The sequence below is a fragment of the Pezoporus wallicus genome, unplaced genomic scaffold, assembly GCF_028554395.1.
Source record: "Pezoporus wallicus isolate ANWC-B61680 ecotype Strahan unplaced genomic scaffold, APGP_CSIRO_Pwel_v1 contig_14868, whole genome shotgun sequence".
NCBI lineage: Eukaryota > Metazoa > Chordata > Aves > Psittaciformes > Psittacidae > Pezoporus > Pezoporus wallicus.
In genome coordinates this window covers 1-18,989 of record NW_026635688.1, presented here as the reverse complement: position 1 = coordinate 18,989, position 18,989 = coordinate 1, and the positions used below count along the sequence as shown (strand labels likewise).

Sequence of the window (18,989 nt, the reverse complement as noted above, 5' to 3'; positions counted from 1 at the left end):
TGGGCGTGGGCACTTGGGAGAGAGCGTGGCTTGGGGCGTCCCCGTGTGACCCCAATGTAGCGCTATGGAGGGGCTATGACCTCGTGTGAAACCTCCTGACCCCGCCCCCCAGACCCTGATGAAGGTGGCGGCGCAGAACCTGGTGCAGAACTCCAGCATCGACAATGGGCAGTGAGTGACCCCCCTGCACCCCAGGGACCCCCCTGCACCCCCAGGGATCCCCCCTGGACCCCCCAGTGACCCCCCTGCACCCCCAGTGACCCCCCCCGGACCCCCCAGTGCCCCCAGTGACCCCCCTGCACCCCAGGGACCCCCCTGCACCCCCAGGGATCCCCCCTGGACCCCCCAGTGACCCCAGTGACCCCCCTGCACCCCCAGTGACCCCCCCCGGACCCCCCAGTGCCCCCAGTGACCCCCCTGCACCCCCAGGGACACCCCCGGACCCCCCAGTGACCCCCCTGCACCCCCAGGGACACCCCCACGGGCCCCCCTGCACTTCCAGGGACCCCCCCCCGGACCCCCCAGTGACCCCCCTGCACCCCCAGTGACCCCCCCCGGACCCCCCAGTGACCCCCCCAGTGACCCCTCAGTGGCACCCCGGACCCCATCAGTGCCCCCCCGCACCCCACTGTGCCCCCAGTGACCCCTAGTGACCCTCCTGGACCCTCCCAGTGTCTCCCCGGATCCCCCCAGTAACCCCCAGTGACCCCCAGTAACCCCCATACACCCTGTCCCCCCCCCAGGAAGAGCGCCGAGGGGCCGCTGCAGCGCTTTGACAAGAGCCTGGAGGAGTTCTATGCCCTGTGTGACCAACTGGAGCTGTGCCTGGTGAGGGACCCCTCTATACCCCCCATAACCACCCCATAGCCTCTCATAAACCCCCATGGCATCCCATAATCCCCCCAACCACTCTCTGTGCCCCTCCCCCACAGCGCCTGGCCCACGAGTGCCTCTCGCAGAGCTTCGACAGCGCCAAGCACGCACCGGGGCTGGTGCCAGCAGCACCCAAGGGGGAGGGGGGCCCCGGGGAGCCGCTGCCCTACACCCAGTACCTGCCCCTCATCAAGGCCCAGATTGCGGGTGCCAAGGACATCCACAACGCACTGCTGGAGGGGGCCAACAAGATCACTGGGAAGCTGCCCCCCCCAGGGGGGCCCTGAGCGATGGGGGTGGATCCCCACCAGGGGGTGATGGATCCCCATGGGTGATGGATTCCCTCATGGATGATGGACCCATCCATGGGAGATGGACCCATCCATGGGGTGATGGACCTCCCATGGGTGATGGACCCGTCCATGGGTAATGGACCCGTCCATAGAGTGATGGATCCCCATGGTTGATGGACTCATCCATGGGTGATGGATCCCAATGGTTGATGGACTCATCCATGGGTGATGGACCCATCCATGGGGTGATGGACCCCTCTGTGGGTAATGGACCTGTCCATGAGGTGATGAACCCATCCATGGGGTGATGGATCCCCCATGAGTGATGGACCTGTCCAATACTCCCATGGGGGGATAAAGGGATTTGGGGGTGGGGGGTGCCCTGTTTTGGAGTCCCTGTGCTGGGTTTTGGGTCTCGAGGAGGGGGTGTCGTGGGGTGCTCCCCCCTCTCCCCCCAGCTTTGGGGGAAAATTGCCTGGTTTGGGGTAAATAAAGTGTGGGGTTTTTTTTGGTATCAGATGTGTGGTGGACGGGGATGCGGCTGGGGGACACGGGGATAGCATTGGATGCACTGGGATAGCACTGGGGGCACTGGGATAGCACTGGGGACACTGGGATAGCACTGGGGTAGCATTGGGGACACTGGGATAGCATTGGGGACACTGGGATAGCACTGGGATAGCATTGGGGACACTGGGATAGCATTGGGGACACTGCAGGGGCACGGGGATGGCGCTGTCTCCGTCTCCGTCCGCTGCCACCTCTTTTGACCCTCCCGCGCCGCCGTCGCCGCGGTCGCGCTCTGAACGTGAGCTCGGGCGGTGCTTTCGGCCCAGCCCCGTCACGTGATGTTGCCGCAGCTCTCGCGAGAGGAGGCGGGACCGGGGCCCTGACGGGGGCCGAGGCCAAGACCGGGACCGGGACGGGACCGGGCCAGGCCCAAGAGCCGGGTCCGGCCTCAGCGGGAGCGCAGCGGGGCCCGCGCCTGGAGAGCGGCCGGGCCGGGGCCTAGAGCGGAGCGATCGAGCCCAGCTGAGCGAGGGACCCCCGGCTGGCCCATTGGAACCCCCTTAGGCCCCGCTGGGCCCCCATAGAACCCCTCAGGCCCCATAGAACACCCCCATAAGACCCCCCAGGACCCTCAGAACACCCCCATAGGGCCCCCGAGGCCCCATGGAACACCCCCATAGGACCCCTCAGGCCCCATAGAACACCCCATAGGACCCCTCAGGCCCCATAGAACACCCCCATAGGACCCCTCAGGCCCCATAGAACACCCCCATAGGACCCCTCAGGCCCCATAGAACAGCCCCATAGGACCCCTCAGGCCCCATAGGACCCCCCAGGCCCCATAGGACCCCCATAGGTGCCCCACCCGGCCCCACGATGTCGGACAGTGACGACAGCAACTTCTCTGAGGACGAGAGTGAGCGCAGCAGTGAGGCTGAGGAGGCCGAGGTGAGGCCGAAGCTGCCCCCACTCCGTTATGTGTCTGGGGGGGGATGTGGGGAGCAGGTGCCCTCCTTCACCCCCCCATCCATCACGCCCCATAGGCCGAGGAGGAGCGCGCCAGCGCCGCAGGCAGCGAGAAAGAGGAGGCCGAGGAGGAGGAGGAGGAGGAGGAAGAGGAATACGATGAGGAAGAGGAGGAGGAAGACGATGACCGCCCTGCCAAGAAGCCCCGGCACGGGGGCTTCATCCTGGATGAGGCCGGTGGGTCCTGGGGGGCAGGCGGGGGGTGATGGGGGGGGTTTGGGGTCACTGGTACACCCCAGCCCCACTCACCCCCCCCGGCCCCCCCAGATGTGGATGATGAGTACGAGGACGAGGATCAATGGGAGGATGGAGCCGAGGACATCCTGGAGAAAGGTGAGGAGGGCCATCCCCCGTTTAGGGGTGTGTGTCCCCCTGCAGAGCAGGGGCAGACACCGGTGGTGCAGCCCCACAGCAGGGGGGCCCCCCCGATCCCCCCCACGTCTGTGTCAGCCCATCTCATCCGCGCTCCCTGCGGGCTTCCGGGGCTTCTCCTGACCCCCTTTCCCTGTTCCCAACCCCTTTTTCCCTTTTCCCAATCCCCTTTCCCTGCTCCTGATCCCTTTTCCCTCTTCCCGACCCCTTTTCCCTGCTCCTCATCCCTTTTCTCTCTTCCCAATCCCCTTTTTCTTCTTCCTAGTCTGGTTTTCCTCCTTTTCCCCTCCTCCTAGCCACTTTCCCTCCCTCTTCCCTGCTCCCTGCCCCCGCTCCTAACGCTGCCTCCCCTTTGTCCCGCGGGGGGTTCTCGTGCCGCTCATTCGCTCCATCTCCACCGTCATTCCTTGTCCCGGGAAGAGGAGATCGAAGGTAAGCCCCCCCCGATCCCCCCGTTCCCATTGGGATCCCCCTTCACCCCCAGCCCTCACCTTCCTCTTCCTTGCAGCTTCCAACATTGACAACGTGGTGCTGGATGAGGATCGCTCTGGAGCGCGGCGCCTGCAGAACCTCTGGAGGTGACACGGGGTGGCATTCCCGGCACCCGGCATTCCCTGGGTCTGGGGGGGTCTCCATTGAGCCCCTTTTCCTCTTGCTCTTCCTCAGGGATCAGCGGGAGGAAGAGCTGGGCGAGTATTACATGAAGAAATATGCCAAGTCCTCAGTGGGAGAGACGTGAGTCCCAACGCACATCCCTTTCCCATCCCATTGCATTGCATCCTGATCGCATCCCATCCCAACCCCATCTCATCCCATTCCCATCCCATTGCATCCTATCCTGATCGCATCTCATCCCATTCCCATCCCATTGCATCTCATCCCATTCACATCCCATCCCATTGCATCCCATCCCAATCCTATTTCATCTCATTCCCATCTCATTGCATCCCATCCTGACCGCATCTCATCCCATTCCCATCCCATTGCATCCCATTCCCATCCCATTGCATCCCATCCTGATCTCATCCCATTCCCGTCCCATTGCATCTCATCCCGATCCCATCTCATCCTATTCCCATTTTATTGCATCCCATCCCGATCACATCTCATCCCATTCCCATCCCATTGGCATCTCATCCCGATCCCATCTCATCGCATTCCCATCCCATTGCATCCCATCCCGATCCCATCTCATCACATTCTCATCCCATTGCATCGCATCCTGACCCTATCTCATCCCATTCCCATCCTATTCCCATCCCATCTGACCCCATCTCATCCCATTCCCATCCCATCCCGACCCCATCTCATCCCTTCCGGTATTCCCCCTTTCTGCAGTGTTTATGGCGGCTCCGATGAGCTCTCAGATGACATCACCCAACAGCAGCTGCTGCCGGGGGTCAAGTGAGTCCCATCGGGAATGGGGTGGATTTGGGATGGATTTGTAGGAGCTGGGGGCATTTGGGATGAATCAAGTGGGAAATGGCGGGGGGGGGGGGGGGGGGCTCGGGGCCTAAGGGGGTTTGGATGCAAACAGAAGGAACTGGAGCCACGGCTCCCTCTGTGCTTCTGCAGGGACCCCAACCTCTGGACCGTAAAGTGCAAGGTGGGTGCTGGGGTGGGGGACAAGTGGGGGTCCACGTGTGCCCCCCCAAACCCCTCTTTTCCACCCCCATAACCCCTTTACCCCCCCCAGATCGGGGAGGAACGCTCCACCGCCATCGCCCTCATGCGCAAGTTCATCGCTTACCAGTTCACTGACACGGTGAGGCCCAGCCCGGTGCCATCCTGGTGCCATCCCCACCCTATCCCCCCCCATCCCCACCGTATCCCCACCTTACACTCACCCTATCCTCACCGTACCCCCACCCTATCTCCACCATGTCCCCACCCTATCCCCACCCTGTCCCCACCGTATCCTCACCCTATCTCCACCATATCCCCACCATATCCTCACCTTATCCACCCCCCCTGCCCTGCAGCCGCTGCAGATCAAGTCAGTGGTGGCACCGGAGCACGTCAAGGGCTACATCTACGTGGAGGCCTACAAACAGACGCACGTGAAGCAGGCAATCGAGGGCGTGGGCAACCTGCGCCTGGGCTACTGGAACCAGCAGATGGTCCCTATCAAGGAGATGACCGACGTGCTCAAGGTGGTCAAGGAGGTCACCAACCTCAAGCCGAAGTCCTGGGTGCGCCTCAAGAGAGGCATCTACAAGGATGACATCGCCCAAGTAATGGGGGCATGGGGGGCAGCAATGGGGCGGGGGGGCACACACACACAGAGCAAGGGATGGGGAGGGCTTAGCCCCCCGTGGTGCCCCCCAGGTGGATTACGTGGAGCCCAGCCAGAACCAGATCTCCCTCAAGATGATTCCTCGCATCGACTTCGACCGCATCAAAGCCCGCATGAGCCTGGTGAGAGCAGCCAGGGCCTTTCCTGGGCCGTCCCAGTGCTGCTTGTCCCCCTGCCTTCCCCCCCCTCACCCCTTCCCTGGCCCCTGCAGAAGGACTGGTTCGCCAAGAGGAAGAAGTTCAAGAGACCCCCCCAGCGCCTTTTTGATGCCGAGAAGATCCGGTAAGACCCCACTTGGGGACACCAATTGCCCCCCCCTGAGGAAACGCCCCCCTGGGGAGGAGCCTCCTGCCCACCCTGGGGGGTTCGGGTCTGTCCCAGGTCCCTGGGAGGGGACGTGGCCTCCGATGGGGATTTCCTCATCTTCGAAGGGAACCGCTACAGCCGGAAGGGGTTCCTGTTCAAGAGCTTTGCGATGTCGGCCGTGGTGAGCCCCGGGCTTGGACCAGCCCCATCACTAACATCCAGACCCCCCCTTTGCGCCCCGGCTTGGGGTCACTCCATCCCCTTGCCATAGATCACGGAGGGGGTGAAGCCGACGCTGTCAGAGCTGGAGAAGTTTGAGGACCAGCCCGAAGGCATCGACCTGGAGGTGGTGACAGAGAGCACAGGTACCCGGTGCCGCCGCCGGCTCCCATCCCCAGTCACCATCCCCGGTGCGCCGGTGCCATCCCCTCCGCTCCCTAGGGAAGGAGCGGGAGCACAACTTCCAGCCGGGAGACAACGTGGAGGTGTGCGAGGGGGAGCTCATCAACCTGCAGGGCAAGATCCTCAGCGTGGATGGCAACAAGATCACCATCATGCCCAAGCACGAGGACCTCAAGGTCAGCATCGCCCCGGGAGCCCCCTGCACCCCTCCCCATGTCCTGTGTCCCTGCATCCATGGCCCTCATCCTGCTCTGTCCCAGGACATGCTGGAGTTCCCAGCCCAGGAGCTGCGCAAGTACTTCAAGATGGGCGACCACGTGAAGGTGATCGCGGGGCGCTTCGAGGGCGACACTGGCCTCATCGTGCGCGTGGAGGAGAACTTCGTCATCCTCTTCTCTGACCTCACCATGCACGAGGTGCCAGGGAGGGAATGGGGGGAAGGGGGGGGTGGCGGGGTGGGTCTGGGCTCAATCCTGACTCTTCCCCCCCAACAGCTGAAGGTGCTGCCCCGAGACCTGCAGCTCTGCTCGGAGACGGCCTCCGGGGTGGATGTTGGGGGGCAGCACGAGTGGGGGGAGCTGGTGCAGCTCGACCCCCAGAGCGTGGGGGTCATCGTGCGCCTGGAGCGGGAGACGTTCCAGGTACCCCCATGGGCACCCATAACCCCCCCCCCCCCTCCATGGATACCCATAACCCCCCCATGGACACCCATAACCTCCCTCATGGACACCCATAACCACCCCATGGACACCCATAACCTCCCCCATGGACACCCATAATGCATAGACACCCGTAACCCCCCCATAGATACCCATAATCCCCTCATGGACACCAACACCCGCCAAGGACACCAACCATTTCTTGGTGCTACCATAACTACATCCCACGGGTATCTCCCCCCTCAGCCTCCTACCATAGGGGTTCCTCATCCCCATGGGGGGGTCCCCCTTGCTGTGCCCCCCTCCTCGCCATGCTGTGCCCCCCCCCAGGTGCTGAATATGTACGGGAAGGTGGTGACAGTGCGGCACCAGGCGGTCACCAGGAAGAAGGACAATCGCTTCGCTGTGGCGCTGGACTCGGAGCAGAACAACATCCACGTCAAGGACATCGTCAAAGTCATTGATGGGCCCCATTCGGTGGGTGCTGGGGTGGGCCAGGGGGATCCAGGCCGTTGGTGCCCCTCCTGGCACCTTGGGGGTGGTCCTTGGTGCCCCTCCTGACACCCTGGGGATGGTCCTTGGGGTTCCTCCTGGCACCTTGGGAATGGTCCTTGGGGTCCCTCCAGCCCCACGGGGCTGTCGAATCCATCCCGTCACAGCAGGATGGACCCAGCCTCATCCCGGGGGCTCAGCCCCCCCCCCCGCCCCCTTTTTCCTGCTGTTCACCCCTTGTGTTCCTGTGATAGGGCCGGGAAGGGGAGATCCGGCACCTCTTCCGCGGCTTCGCCTTCCTGCACTGCAAGAAGCTGGTGGAGAATGGGGGCATGTTCGTGTGCAAGACCAGGCACCTGGTGCTGGCTGGGGGCTCCAAGGTGGGATCCCCCCCTTTATCCCGAATCCCACCCCTCCTTTATCCCGTATCCCCCCCATTCCGAAGCTTTTCCTCACGCAGCCCCGGGACGTCACCAACTTCACCATCGGCGGCTTCGCGCCCATGAGCCCCCGCATCAGCAGCCCCATGCACCCCAGTGGTGCTGGTGAGTTCCTGGGGGGGGGGGGGGGGGGGGTGAGTTCCCATCCCTGATCCCGGCTCCATCCCCATCCCGGCTCCATCCCCAACCCGGCTCCATCCCCAACCCGGCTCCATCCCCATTCCGTCCCCATCCTGTCTCCATCCCATTTCCATCCCCACTCCCGTCTCCATCCATGTCCTGACTCCATCCCAATCCTATCTCCATCCCTATCCCGTCCCCATGCTGGCTCCATCCCCATCCCGTTCCAATCCCATTTCCATCCCCGTCCTGTCTTCATCCCCATCCCATCCCCATCCCATCTCCATCTCCATCCCAATTGCATCCCATCCCGGCTCCATCCTGTCCCTATCCCATCCTGATCCCATTTCCATCCCCATCCCGGCTCCATCCCTCAGGCCAGCGCGGAGGCTTCGGCTCCGGTGGGATGAGCCGTGGCCGCGGGCGCCGGGACAACGACCTCATTGGCCAGACCGTGCGCATCTCTCAGGGGCCCTACAAAGGTGGGTGCCCCCCTGACCCGCCCCCCCCCCCCCAGGGCAGGGAGGATCCCCCCGGGTGCCCCCCCCATTGCCCCCCCTGTTGCCCTCCAGGGTACATCGGGGTGGTGAAGGATGCCACCGAGTCCACGGCGCGCGTGGAGCTGCACTCGACCTGCCAGACCATCTCCGTGGACCGGCAGCGCCTCACCACCGTGTGAGTGGGGCCCGTGGGGTGGGCAGCACCCAGCAGGGGACCCATGGGGCTGGGCAGCACCCAGCGGGGGTCTCCATGGGGCAGGGCAGCACCCAACGGGGGACCCCATGGCTGGGCAGCATCCAATGGGGACCCCATGGGGCAGGGCAGCACCCAATGGGGGACCCTGTGGGGCAGGGTAGTACCCAATAGGTGCCCCCTTGGCCCCCCCAGGGCTCAGTGTCTCTGTGTCCCACAGGGGCTCACGGCGGCCGGGGGGGATGACCTCTGCCTATGGGCGCACCCCCATGTATGGCTCCCAGACCCCCATGTACGGCTCTGGGTCTCGCACCCCCATGTACGGCTCCCAGACCCCCCTGCACGATGGTGAGTGAGGGGAGGCACGGGGATGGGATGGGGGGGCCCAACTGGGTTTGGGGCCCCCCCCTCACTGTGGGTCTGTTTGGTGGGGCACAGGCAGCCGCACCCCACACTATGGATCCCAGACCCCACTGCATGACGGGAGCCGCACCCCAGCCCAGAGCGGGGCCTGGGACCCCAACAACCCCAACACCCCCTCCAGGTAGGTGTGGGGGGAACCCCTGCTATGGGGCAGCCCCACTTTGGGGGGTCGTCCCCCTTCCCTCACCATGATCCCCTCCCCTTTATCCCCCCCCATAGGGCGGATGAGGACTTCGAGTACGGCTTCGACGACGAGCCCACCCCGTCCCCGCAGGGATATGGGGGGACCCCAAACCCCCAAACCCCCGGGTACCCCGACCCCTCATCCCCACAGGTCAACCAGCCCTACAACCCCCAGACCCCTGGCACGCCGGCCATGTGAGTGTGGGCACCCCACAGCCAGGAGGGGGGACCCCAAACATGGGGCTGGGAGGGGAATGGTGATGGGGGTACCCCAACCATGGGTCTGTGGAGACCCCAAACAATGGACTGAGGGGGGAATGCTGATGGGGGGACCCCACATATGGGTCTGTGGGGACCCCAATCATGGGTCTATGGGGACCCCAAACACGGGGCTGGGGGGCGCGGTGCTGATGGCTCCCATGGGGGGCTCCGGTCCTGTCCCCCAGGTACAACACGGAGCAGTTCTCCCCCTACGCGGTGCCGTCGCCGCAGGGCTCGTACCAACCCAGCCCCAGTCCCCAGAGCTACCACCAGGTAGCGCCCAGCCCCGTGGGCTACCAGAACAGCCACTCACCGGCCAGCTACCACCCGACGCCATCCCCCATGGCTTATCAGGTACCCATAGAGCCCTGTGGAGCCCTGTAGAGCCCTACAGAGCCCTATAGCGCCCCATAGCCACCTCCCATCCCTTTAACCCCCTTTGTGCCCCCCCCCGCAGGCCAGCCCCAGCCCCAGCCCTGTGGGGTACAGCCCCATGACCCCTGGGGCACCATCGCCAGGGGGGTACAACCCGCACACCCCGGGCTCGGGCATCGAGCAGAGCTCCAGCGACTGGGTCACCACTGACATCCAGGTGAAGGTGCGGGACACGGCGCTCGACAGCCCCAGTGTGGGGCAGACCGGGGTCATCCGCAGCGTCACGGTGAGCCCCACTGGGGGGGGGGGGGGGGGGGGCATGGGGGGGTCTATGGGGGTGTATAGGCATGTATAAGGGTGTATATGGGGTGTGTAGGGGTGTATGGGGGTGTACATGGGATGTATGGGAGTGCATAAGGGTGTATATGGGGTGAATTGGGGTGTATATGGGGTGTATAGGGGTGTATATGGGGTTTATATGGGGTGCATAGGTGTATGGGGGTGTATGAGGGTATATAGGGGTGTATATGGGGGTGCTGACACCCCCGCCCCACAGGGGGGGATGTGCTCTGTGTACCTCAAGGACAGCGAGAAGGTGGTGAGCATCTCCAGCGAGCACCTCGAGCCCGTCACCCCCACCAAGAGCAACAAGGTATGGCCGTGGCGCACCCCATAGGATACCCCAGAGCCCCGTCGGTTACCCCAGAACCCCATGGGATGCCCCAGAGCCCCATAGGGTACACCAGAGCCGCATAGGATACCCCAGAGCCCCATAGGGTGCCCCAGAGCCCCATAGGAATTCCATGAGACCTCCAGGACCCAGTGGGGATCCCCAACACCATGGGGCACCCCCAGACACATGGGACTCTCACAGCCCCACAGGGCAGCCCCCAACCCCATAGGTTTCCCCCCTCCATGGCCCTCACCCCATGGCCCCTCATAGACCTCCTAGAACCACACACCCAACCCCTCTGCACCCCCAAAGTCCCCTTTCCCCCCCATTGCACCCCTCCCCCCGACCCCACTGCTGCCCCTCAGGTGAAGGTGATCCTGGGCGAGGACCGGGAAGCCACTGGGATCCTGCTCAGCATCGATGGGGAGGACGGGATCGTCCGCATGGACCTGGAGGAGCAGCTCAAGATCCTCAACCTGCGCTTCCTCGGGAAGCTGCTGGAGGCCTGAGCCCCACCCCGCGACCCCGTGGTCTTGTGCCCCCCATTTCCCCCCATTTCTCTTCCATTTCCCCCCTATTTCCCCCCCTCTTCCCATCCCTGCCGGTTGTAGCAAGGTTTAGATGTCAAATAAACGCCTGTGGCTGCGGCACCCCATTTTCCATGCTCTCCTCTATGGGGCGGGCCCCATAGGGCGGGGGTTGGGGATGAAATTGGGACCCCCCCCCAGGGGTGAACAAGGCCTCTGTACCCCACGGGGAAGGGGAATGAGGGGTTAAACCGGCCCCATTGTGCGGTGGGTTGGGGGGCAGGGCCCTATGGGGTGGGCGTTAAACCGGGTCCCCCCCATCCGCTGCCCCATAGGCGCGGGACGGCGGGAGCTAGGACCCAACACACGCGTTCCGCTCCCTCCTCCCTCCCGCCGCTTCTCATTGGCTTTCCCGGCTCTTAATCCCGCCTCCTCTTCGCCACCATTGGTCTTCCCTCGCCTTGCCCCCCGCCTACTGCGTGGCAGCGCGGGGAGGCGATTGGCTGAGGTTTCCGCGCCTGCGCGGTGCGGTGCGGTGCGATGGCGGCGGCGGCGGCGGCGCTGCTGGGGCGGGCGGTTGCGGCCTGCGGGGCCCGGCGGGGCCGGGGCTGGGCCCGGGCCTGGGCCCGGGCCTGCAGCGGCAGCGCCGGAACCGGGGCCGTGCTGCGGGAGCGGCTGCGGCGGGACCAGGTGCGGGGGGGGCGCGGGGGCACCGGCGGGGCCTGGAGCTCACCGGGGCCGTGCGGGGGTCCCGGGGTCCGCCCTTAGCCGGGCCTGTCCCCATCCCCGTGCGCGTCCCACGGCCCGTGTCCCATATCCCGTACCCTATACTCTATATCCGGTACCCTGTACCCTATACCCCGTACCCTGTACCCTATAGCTTGTACCGTCCCCTATAGCCTGTGCCCTATAGCCTGTACCGTCCCCTATAGCCTGTGCCCTATAGTCGGTACCGTCCCCTATAGCCTGTACCCTATAGTCTGTACCGTCCCCTATAGCCTGTACCCTATGTTCTGCACCCTATAGCCTGTACCGTCCCCTATAGCCTGTGCCCTACAGCCTGTACGCTACAGTCTGTACCTTATGGCCTGTACCTTATAGCCTGTACCGTCCCCTATAGCCTGTACCCTATAGTCTGTACCCTATGGCCTGTACTCTATAGCCTGTACCGTCCCCTATAGCCTGTGCCCTACAGCCTGTACCCTATAGTCTGTACCCTATGGTCTGCACCCTATAGCCTGTACCATCCCCTACAGCCTGTACCCTATAGTCTGTACCCTATAGCCTGTACCCTATGGCCTGTACTCTATAGCCTGTACCATCTCCTATAGTCTGTACCGTCCCCTATAGCCTGTACCCTATAGTCTGTACCCTATGGCCTGTACTCTATAGTCTGTACCGTCCCCTATAGCCTGTGCCCTACAGCCTGTACTCTATAGCCTGTACCGTCCCCTATAGCCTGTACCCTAAAGTCTCTGCCCTATAGCCTGTATCCTATAGCCTGTAGCTATCCCATAGCCCGTACCGTCCCCTATAGCCCTGTGCCGGTTCCCCTCCCAGGCAGCAGGGGGCGCCGGAGCCGCGGGGGACGCGGAGGAGCAGCGGCGCTGGGCGCGGGGTGGGGCGCGGCGCTTGGCCCTGCGCCTGGCGGGGCTGCTCGGGGCCGGCGGCGGCGTCGCCATCGTCTGCATTTTCGGTGGGTACCGACAGCGCCCCCCAGCGGCGCGCCCCCATTGACCCCAGTGTGCCCCAGTGTAACCCCCATTGCCCCCATCGACCCAAATGGAACCCCCATTGCCCCCAATGTAACCCCCAGTGCACCCCAATGTGCCCCAGTGTAACCCACATCGACTCAAATGTAACCCCCATTGCCCCCAATGTAACCCCCAATGCACCCCAATGTGCCCCATGTAACCCCCATTGCCCCCATCGACCCAAATGTAACCCCCATTGCTCCCAATGTAACCCCCAGTGCACCCCAATGTGTCCCATGTAACCCCCATTGCCCCCATCGACCCAAATGTAACCCCCATTGCCCCCAATGTAACCCCCAGTGCACCCCAATGTAACCCCCATTGCCCCCAATGCACCCCAATGTGCCCCAGTGTAACCCCCATTGACCCCAGTGTAAACCCCATTGCCCCGAGTGTAACCCCCAATGCACCCCAATGTGCCCCAATGTAACCCCCATTGCCCCCAGTGCACACCAGTGTAACGCCAGTGCCCCAATGTGCCCCAATGTAACCCCCATTGTCCCCAATGTACCCCCCATTGCATCCCAATGTAACCCCTATTGCATCCCCATGTACCCCCCATTGCATCCCAATGTACCCCCCATTGCCCCCAATGTATCCCCCCTATGTCCTCCTAGTGTCCCCCCCCATTGCCCCCAGCACCCCCTGACCCCCCCATGTCTTCCCCCCAGGCAGCAATGCAGTGGATGAGCACGGAGCAAAGGTGAGGCCCCCACTGGGGACATGGGGGGGGGGGTGTAGCCTTGTGCCCCCCCCTTGTCCTTCATCATCGGCCCCTGGGGGGGGGGGGGGGGGTGTTGTCCCCCAAAGGGCCGTTGAGTGGCAATGGGAGAGGTGACAATTGGCTGCAGGGTTGGACATCAAAGGGGGGGATGGGGCCATCAGTGAGGCCATGGGGACATCAATGGGGACATCAATGGGGCCATGGGGATGTCAATGGGGCTATGGGGACATCAATGGGGCGGAAGGAAACTGTGGCAACTACTTGTTAAGTGTCCCTGTCACCTCCTGCCTCCCTTCCCACCCCGGGATGAGCCCCCCCCCGGTGGCACCAGCACCCCCCAAGTGCCCCCCTCTTACCCCCTGTTCCCTCCTCTCCCCACAGATCCCAGATGAGTTCGATGGAGGTGAGTTGGGGGGGGGCACCCCCAGGGCCATTTCTCTCCTTGGTGTCACAACCAAAGGCTTTGATGTTGCTTTAAGGCTCTGGTTTGACCCCGAACCAGGGGGGTTTGGGGGTGCTCTGCTCTGTGGGGGGGTGGTGGGGACATGGGCCCCCCCCATCACCGGCCTGTCCCCATAGACCCCGTGGGCATCCAGCAGCTCCGTAGGACCTACAAGTACTTCAAGGACTACAGGCAGGTTGGTGGCTGCAGCCTGTTTGCCCCCATTGGAGCCTGTTTGCCCCCATTGGAACCTGTTTGCCTCCATTGCACCCTGTTTACCCCTGTTGGAGCCTCTTTGCCCCCATTGCACCCTGTTTGCCCCCATTGGACCCTGTTTACCCCTATTGGAGCCTCTTTGCCCCACTGCACCCTGCTTGCCCCCGCTGGAACCTGTTTGTCCCCATTGCACCCTGTTTGTCTCCATTGTGCCCTGTTTGCCCCCATTGGAGCCTCTTTGCCCCCCCCCAGATGATCATCGAGCCCACCAGCCCCAAGCTGCTGCCGGACCCCCTGCAGGAGCCCTATTACCAGCCCCCCTACACGCTGGTCATCGAGCTCACAGATGTGCTGCTGCACCCCGAATGGTCGGTGAGTGCCCCCCGCGCCGCCCCCCGTGGCACCCAGTGCCCCCCCCATTGACACCCCCTTTGTACCCCCCCCAAACCCCAGCTCGTCACCGGGTGGCGCTTCAAGAAGCGCCCGGGCATCGAGAGCTTCCTGCAGCAGCTGGCGCCGCTCTATGAGATTGTGGTGTTCACCTCCGAGACCGGCATGGTGGGCACCGTGGGGTGAATGGGGGCCATGGGGTGAATGGGGCCTATGGGGTGGATGGGCGCCATGGGGTGAATGGGGCCTATGGGGTGGATGGGTGCCATGGGGTGAATGAGGCCAATGGGGTGGATGGGCCCTGATGGGGGTGAATGGGTCCCGATGGGGGTGAATGGGTCCCAACGGGGGTGAATGAGCCCTAATGGAATGAATGGACCATGATGGGGTTGAATGGGCCCCAGTGGAGTGAATGGGTCCCAGCGGGGGTAAATGGACCCCAATTGAGTGAATGGGTCCCAACAGCGGTGAATGGGCCCCAGTGGGAGTGAATGGGCCCCATGGGGGTGAATGGACCCCACTGGAGTGAATGGGTCCCAATGGGGGTGAATGGGCCCCGATGAGTGCCCCCCACCCCTTGCAGGCTCTCACCCCCACCACCCCCCCCCCGTTTCAGACCGCATTCCCGCTCATCGACAGCGTGGACCCGCATGGCTTCGTCTCCTACCGCCTGTTCCGTGATGCCACGCGCTACATGGACGGGCAGCACGTGAAGGTGGGGGCACGGCAGGGACCTGACGGGGGGGCGGCCACCCCCAAACCTGCCCTGAGCACCCATTGCTGGGTCCGTGCCCCCCCCCATTGCAGGACATCTCGTGCCTGAACCGGGACCCGGCGCGGGTGGTGGTGGTGGATTGCCGGCGCGAGGCCTTCTGCCTCCAGCCCCACAACGGCCTGGCCCTGCCGCGCTGGGACGGCAGCTCCGAGGACCGGCAGCTCTACGACCTGGCTGCCTTCCTCAAGAGTGAGTCCCCCGTGGTGTCCCCGTGGTGTCCCTGTGGTGCCTGTGCTGTGTCCATGGTGTCCCCACGGTGTCCCCGCAGCCATTGCGCTCAGCGGCGTGCCGGACGTGCGCCCGGTGCTGGAGCACTACGCGCTGGAGGAGGATCCCTTGGCAGCCTTCAAACGGCGTCGGACACAGCTGGAGGAGGTGGGAGGGGGATGTTGGGGTGGGGGGGAAACCCCAAAGCAGGGATGTTAGGGGGGGACCCCCAAAGCAGGGGTGCAGGAGGGGGGGTCCCCAAAGGAGAGGTGCGGGAGGGGGAGGTACCGGAGCCCGTTGCCCACTGGGGCCCTGTGCCCCCCCCAGGAGGAGCAGCAGCGCCGGGAGGAGCTGGCCCAGGGCAAGAAGCCCCCCCCGGGGCTGTTCCTGGGCTCCTGGGCCGGGCGCCTCTGGGGGCGCTCCAAGCAGCAGTGATGGCGTCAGAGTGATGTCAGCGTGACGTCAGAGAGGAGCAGCACCCGCCGGGGGGAGGGGGCACTGCCTCACTGCTCCCACCCCCCTACCATCATTGATGGCATCTGAATGGGGATGGAGAACCGGGCATGGACCTGGGGATGGGAGGGGATGAGGCGTTGGGGGGGGGGGGGGGGGGGGGGGGGGGGGGGGGGGCTGAGCGTTTTCCGGGGGGGGTTGTGCGGTTTTGGGGGGGTTTGGCCCCCGGTGGGGGTGAATAAAGGAGATGTGGAACCCGCTGTGCCTGGTCATGACTTTGTGGGGGGCCAATGGGCCTGGGGCGGAGCTTATGGGCGGGGGCAGCGGGACTTGGCGCTAGAAAGGGGGTGTTGGGGGGATGGGGTGGGCTCAGACCCCCGGTGCCGGCCATGGCTGCGGGGCTCGTGTGCGCCTTCCTCACCCTCCTCTTCCTCCCAGCGGTGAGCGGGGGGGGGGACGGGACACAAGGGAGGGCTATGGGGGGGGGCCCTGGCTGCTGGGGGGGGGTGGGGGGTATCTGAGTGCTATGAGGGGGGGTCTCTGGGGGTCTCGGTGCTGAGGGGGGGTCTCTGGGGGTATTTGGGAGCTATGGGGGGGGGTCTCTGGGTGCTATGGGGGGGGTCCTGGGGAGTCTCTGGGTGCTGGGGGGGTTCTATGGGGGGGCGTGTGTGGGTGCTATGGGGGGGGTCAATGGGTGCTGAGGGGTGTCTCTGGGGTGATCTCTGGGTGCTGAGGGGGGGTCTCCGGGGGGTTCTCCCTCAGGTCCGCCCCTGGGGGGTGCTGGAGCTGCGGGTGCTGTCGGCGCGGGGGGGGGCGGGGGGCCCCCTCGTTTTCCGCCTCTGCCTGCGCCCCCCCGGGGGGGGCGGCTGCTCCCTGGGGGTCACCCACAGCCCCCCCGGGCCACCCCCGCGCCCCGGAGCCCCCCGGACCCTGCGCCTGCCCCTCGCCTACCCCTGGCCGGTGAGAACCCCCCATTGTGACCCCCATTGAGTTCCCCATTGTGACCCCATTGAGATCCCCATTGTGATCCCCCCATTGTGAACCCCACTGTGACCCCCCATTGTGACCCCCCCATTGTGACCCCCACTGAGACCCCCATTGTGACCCCCAATTGTGACCCCCCCCCCATTGTGACCCCCCCATTGCCCCCCCCCCAGGGCACTGTGTCCCTCATCATCGAGTCCTGGCGGCTGGAGGAGGCTGAAGGCTCCGGGGGTGAGGGGGGGTCAAATGGGGGGGAGCTACATGGGGGACCTGAGGGGGTTTGGGGGTGTCTATGGGTGCTACAGGGGTATCTATGTGTGCTATGGGTGTCTACGGGGTGTCTATGGGGTGTCTATGGGAGGGTCTAGGGGTGTCTATGGGGTATCTAGGGGTGCTATGGGGGTATCTATGGGGTGTCTATGGATGTCTATAGGGTATCTAGGGGTGCTATGGGGGTATCTATGGGGTGTCTATGGATGTCTATGGGGTATCTATGGGTGCTAGGGGGGTACCTATGGGTGCTATGGGGGGGTCACCGTGCTCTGCCCCCTCCAGCCCCCCGGGGCCGCCTCCTTGGCCGCGCCGTGACCCGGCAGCACCTCTCCCCTGGGGGGCCCTGGCGGGGGGGGGTGGGGGGGGGCTCCGCTTCGGGACCCGCCTGCGCTGCCGCCCCCCCCCCTGCGCCCGCCGCTGCCGCCCCGCCCTCCCCCCCGCCTGCCGAGGCCCCTCTCCCCGCCGCTGCTGGAGCCCCCCCCGCCGTGAGTCCTCCCCCCCCCCCCCGGCACCCCTCCACTGGGGACCCCCCCCCATTGGGGTCCCCTGGGTCTGGGAGAGGCCTTGACCCCCCCCTCTATCCCCCAGGTGGGTGTCGGGATCCCTGCGCACCCCCCAAAGGCAGCGCCTGCAGCAAGGGGGGGCTCTGCATGGTGAGTGGGGGACCCCCGGCAACAGGGACCCCCCCATTGACCCCCCTCGGACCCATTGACACCACTGGGACCCCATTGACCCCCTCGGCCCCCACTGACACCCCCCCAAGCTCCCATTGACATCACTGGGACCTCATTGAACCCCCCGGGCCCCATTGACCCCCCCAAGCCTCCATTGACCCCCCCAACCCCCATTGACCCTCCCCGGGACCCCATTGACCCCCTTGGCCCCATTGACCCCACAGGGACCCCATTGACACCACAGGGACCCCACTGATGCAACGCCTCCCCCGTGCCCCACATTCCCCCTGCAGGGTCACGCCAGCAACTCCGCAGGGCCCCGCTGCGATGGCCCCAGCCCGGCCCGCGCACAGGGAATGGCACCGGGAGCACCGGGAATGGCACCGGGAGCATCGGGAATGGCACCAGGGACACCGGGAATGACACCGGGAGCACCAACGGTGGCACTGGAAGCGCTGGAGATGGCCCCAGTGGCCCCAGTGGCACCGGCATCGGCAGCACTGGAAGAGATACTGGGAGCACCGGGAGAGGCACCAGGAGCACTGGGAATGGCACCGGGAGCACCAACGGTGGCCCTGCAGGCACCAGCGCTGTCACCAGTGATGGTACTGGGAGCACTGGGGACATTGGGAATGACACCGGGAGCACCGGGACTGGTACCGGGAGCAGCAGTGATGGATCCAGGAGCACCAGCAACATTGGGAACAGCACAGGGAGTGGCACTGGGAGCAGCAGTGATGGATCCAGGTGCACCGGGAACACTGGGAATGGCTCCAGAAGCACCGGGAATGGCTCCGGGAGCACCGGGAATGGCACTGGGAGCCCCAGTGATGGATCCAGGAGCACCACTGATGGATCCAGGAGCACCGGGAGCATTGGGAATGGCTCCAGCATTACTGGGAATGGCACCAGGAGCACCGGAAGCCATTGGGATGGATCCAGGAGTACCGGGAGCACCGGGAGTGGCACCAGGAGCCCCAGTGATGGATCCAGGAGCACTGGGATCACCGGGAACGGCTCCGGCGGCTCCGGGATCGCCCTCGCCGGCCCCGGTCCCCCTGGAGCCATCCCCGTGCGCCCTCGGGCCCTGCTTCAACGGCGGCGCCTGCGCCCCCCGCGGCCGCGGCTTCTCCTGCCGCTGCCCCCCCGGCTTCCGCGGCGCCAACTGCGAGC

At 65.0% G+C, this 18,989-nt stretch overlaps 4 protein-coding genes across 5 annotated transcripts; all 4 read left to right on the top strand.

Moving 5' to 3' along the window:
• Window positions 1–97: 97 nt before the first annotated feature.
• MED29 (mediator complex subunit 29) lies at window positions 98–1,176 on the top strand. Its single transcript, XM_057397294.1, has 3 exons — window positions 98–171; window positions 744–828; window positions 933–1,176. The coding sequence occupies exons 1-3, from the start codon at window positions 119–121 to the stop codon at window positions 1,158–1,160; spliced, it is 366 nt and encodes a 121-aa protein (XP_057253277.1). The 5' UTR covers window positions 98–118; the 3' UTR covers window positions 1,161–1,176.
• A 1,351-nt stretch (window positions 1,177–2,527) lies between these two features.
• Window positions 2,528–10,950, top strand: SUPT5H (SPT5 homolog, DSIF elongation factor subunit). Of its 2 annotated transcripts, XM_057397296.1 has the most exons (29): window positions 2,528–2,624; window positions 2,720–2,879; window positions 2,970–3,035; window positions 3,495–3,506; window positions 3,583–3,652; window positions 3,741–3,809; window positions 4,413–4,478; window positions 4,650–4,680; window positions 4,771–4,839; window positions 5,057–5,308; window positions 5,403–5,492; window positions 5,582–5,652; window positions 5,752–5,857; window positions 5,948–6,041; window positions 6,118–6,254; window positions 6,339–6,494; window positions 6,573–6,719; window positions 7,068–7,214; window positions 7,484–7,609; window positions 7,690–7,774; window positions 8,167–8,271; window positions 8,362–8,464; window positions 8,703–8,830; window positions 8,921–9,026; window positions 9,125–9,283; window positions 9,535–9,703; window positions 9,807–10,010; window positions 10,281–10,376; window positions 10,763–10,950. In XM_057397296.1, exons 1-29 carry the CDS (start codon window positions 2,553–2,555, stop codon window positions 10,904–10,906), a joined length of 3,240 nt encoding a protein of 1,079 aa, XP_057253279.1. In that variant the 5' UTR covers window positions 2,528–2,552; the 3' UTR covers window positions 10,907–10,950. The 2 variants fall into 2 exon arrangements, with proteins under 2 accessions (XP_057253279.1, XP_057253280.1); XM_057397297.1 differs by lacking the exon at window positions 3,495–3,506.
• A 514-nt stretch (window positions 10,951–11,464) lies between these two features.
• TIMM50 (translocase of inner mitochondrial membrane 50) lies at window positions 11,465–15,914 on the top strand. Its single transcript, XM_057397295.1, has 11 exons — window positions 11,465–11,614; window positions 12,485–12,620; window positions 13,350–13,381; window positions 13,784–13,805; window positions 13,982–14,040; window positions 14,313–14,432; window positions 14,514–14,618; window positions 15,067–15,165; window positions 15,258–15,414; window positions 15,494–15,600; window positions 15,760–15,914. Exons 1-11 carry the CDS (start codon window positions 11,465–11,467, stop codon window positions 15,865–15,867), a joined length of 1,095 nt encoding a protein of 364 aa, XP_057253278.1. The 3' UTR covers window positions 15,868–15,914.
• Window positions 15,915–16,258: 344 nt separating this feature from the next.
• DLL3 (delta like canonical Notch ligand 3) lies at window positions 16,259–18,983 on the top strand (the record flags this gene model as incomplete). Its single annotated transcript, XM_057397293.1, is given in 7 exon segments — window positions 16,259–16,325; window positions 16,648–16,845; window positions 17,043–17,100; window positions 17,425–17,496; window positions 17,499–17,627; window positions 18,110–18,472; window positions 18,810–18,983. Coding segments are annotated over 7 exon segments (1,045 nt in total), but the record flags the coding sequence as incomplete, so codon positions are not given.
• Between the last annotated feature and the right edge of the window lie 6 nt (window positions 18,984–18,989).

What these genes read in the sequence shown, in the direction of transcription:
- MED29 (XM_057397294.1), top strand. Translation starts at nt 119, where the DNA reads ATGAAGGTGGCGGCGCAGAACCTGGTGCAGAACTCCAGCATCGACAAT. An exon ending in TCCAGCATCGACAATGGGCA is followed by an intron (nt 172 to 743) that starts GTGAGTGACCCC and finishes TCCCCCCCCCAG; the next exon opens with GAAGAGCGCCGAGGGGCCGC. An exon ending in ACCAACTGGAGCTGTGCCTG is followed by an intron (nt 829 to 932) that starts GTGAGGGACCCC and finishes CCTCCCCCACAG; the next exon opens with CGCCTGGCCCACGAGTGCCT.
- SUPT5H (XM_057397296.1), top strand. Translation starts at nt 2,553, where the DNA reads ATGTCGGACAGTGACGACAGCAACTTCTCTGAGGACGAGAGTGAGCGC. An exon ending in TCAAAGCCCGCATGAGCCTG is followed by an intron (nt 5,493 to 5,581) that starts GTGAGAGCAGCC and finishes TGGCCCCTGCAG; the next exon opens with AAGGACTGGTTCGCCAAGAG. An exon ending in GCTTTGCGATGTCGGCCGTG is followed by an intron (nt 5,858 to 5,947) that starts GTGAGCCCCGGG and finishes CCCTTGCCATAG; the next exon opens with ATCACGGAGGGGGTGAAGCC.
- TIMM50 (XM_057397295.1), top strand. Translation starts at nt 11,465, where the DNA reads ATGGCGGCGGCGGCGGCGGCGCTGCTGGGGCGGGCGGTTGCGGCCTGC. An exon ending in CGCCATCGTCTGCATTTTCG is followed by an intron (nt 12,621 to 13,349) that starts GTGGGTACCGAC and finishes TCTTCCCCCCAG; the next exon opens with GCAGCAATGCAGTGGATGAG. An exon ending in GTCGGACACAGCTGGAGGAG is followed by an intron (nt 15,601 to 15,759) that starts GTGGGAGGGGGA and finishes TGCCCCCCCCAG; the next exon opens with GAGGAGCAGCAGCGCCGGGA.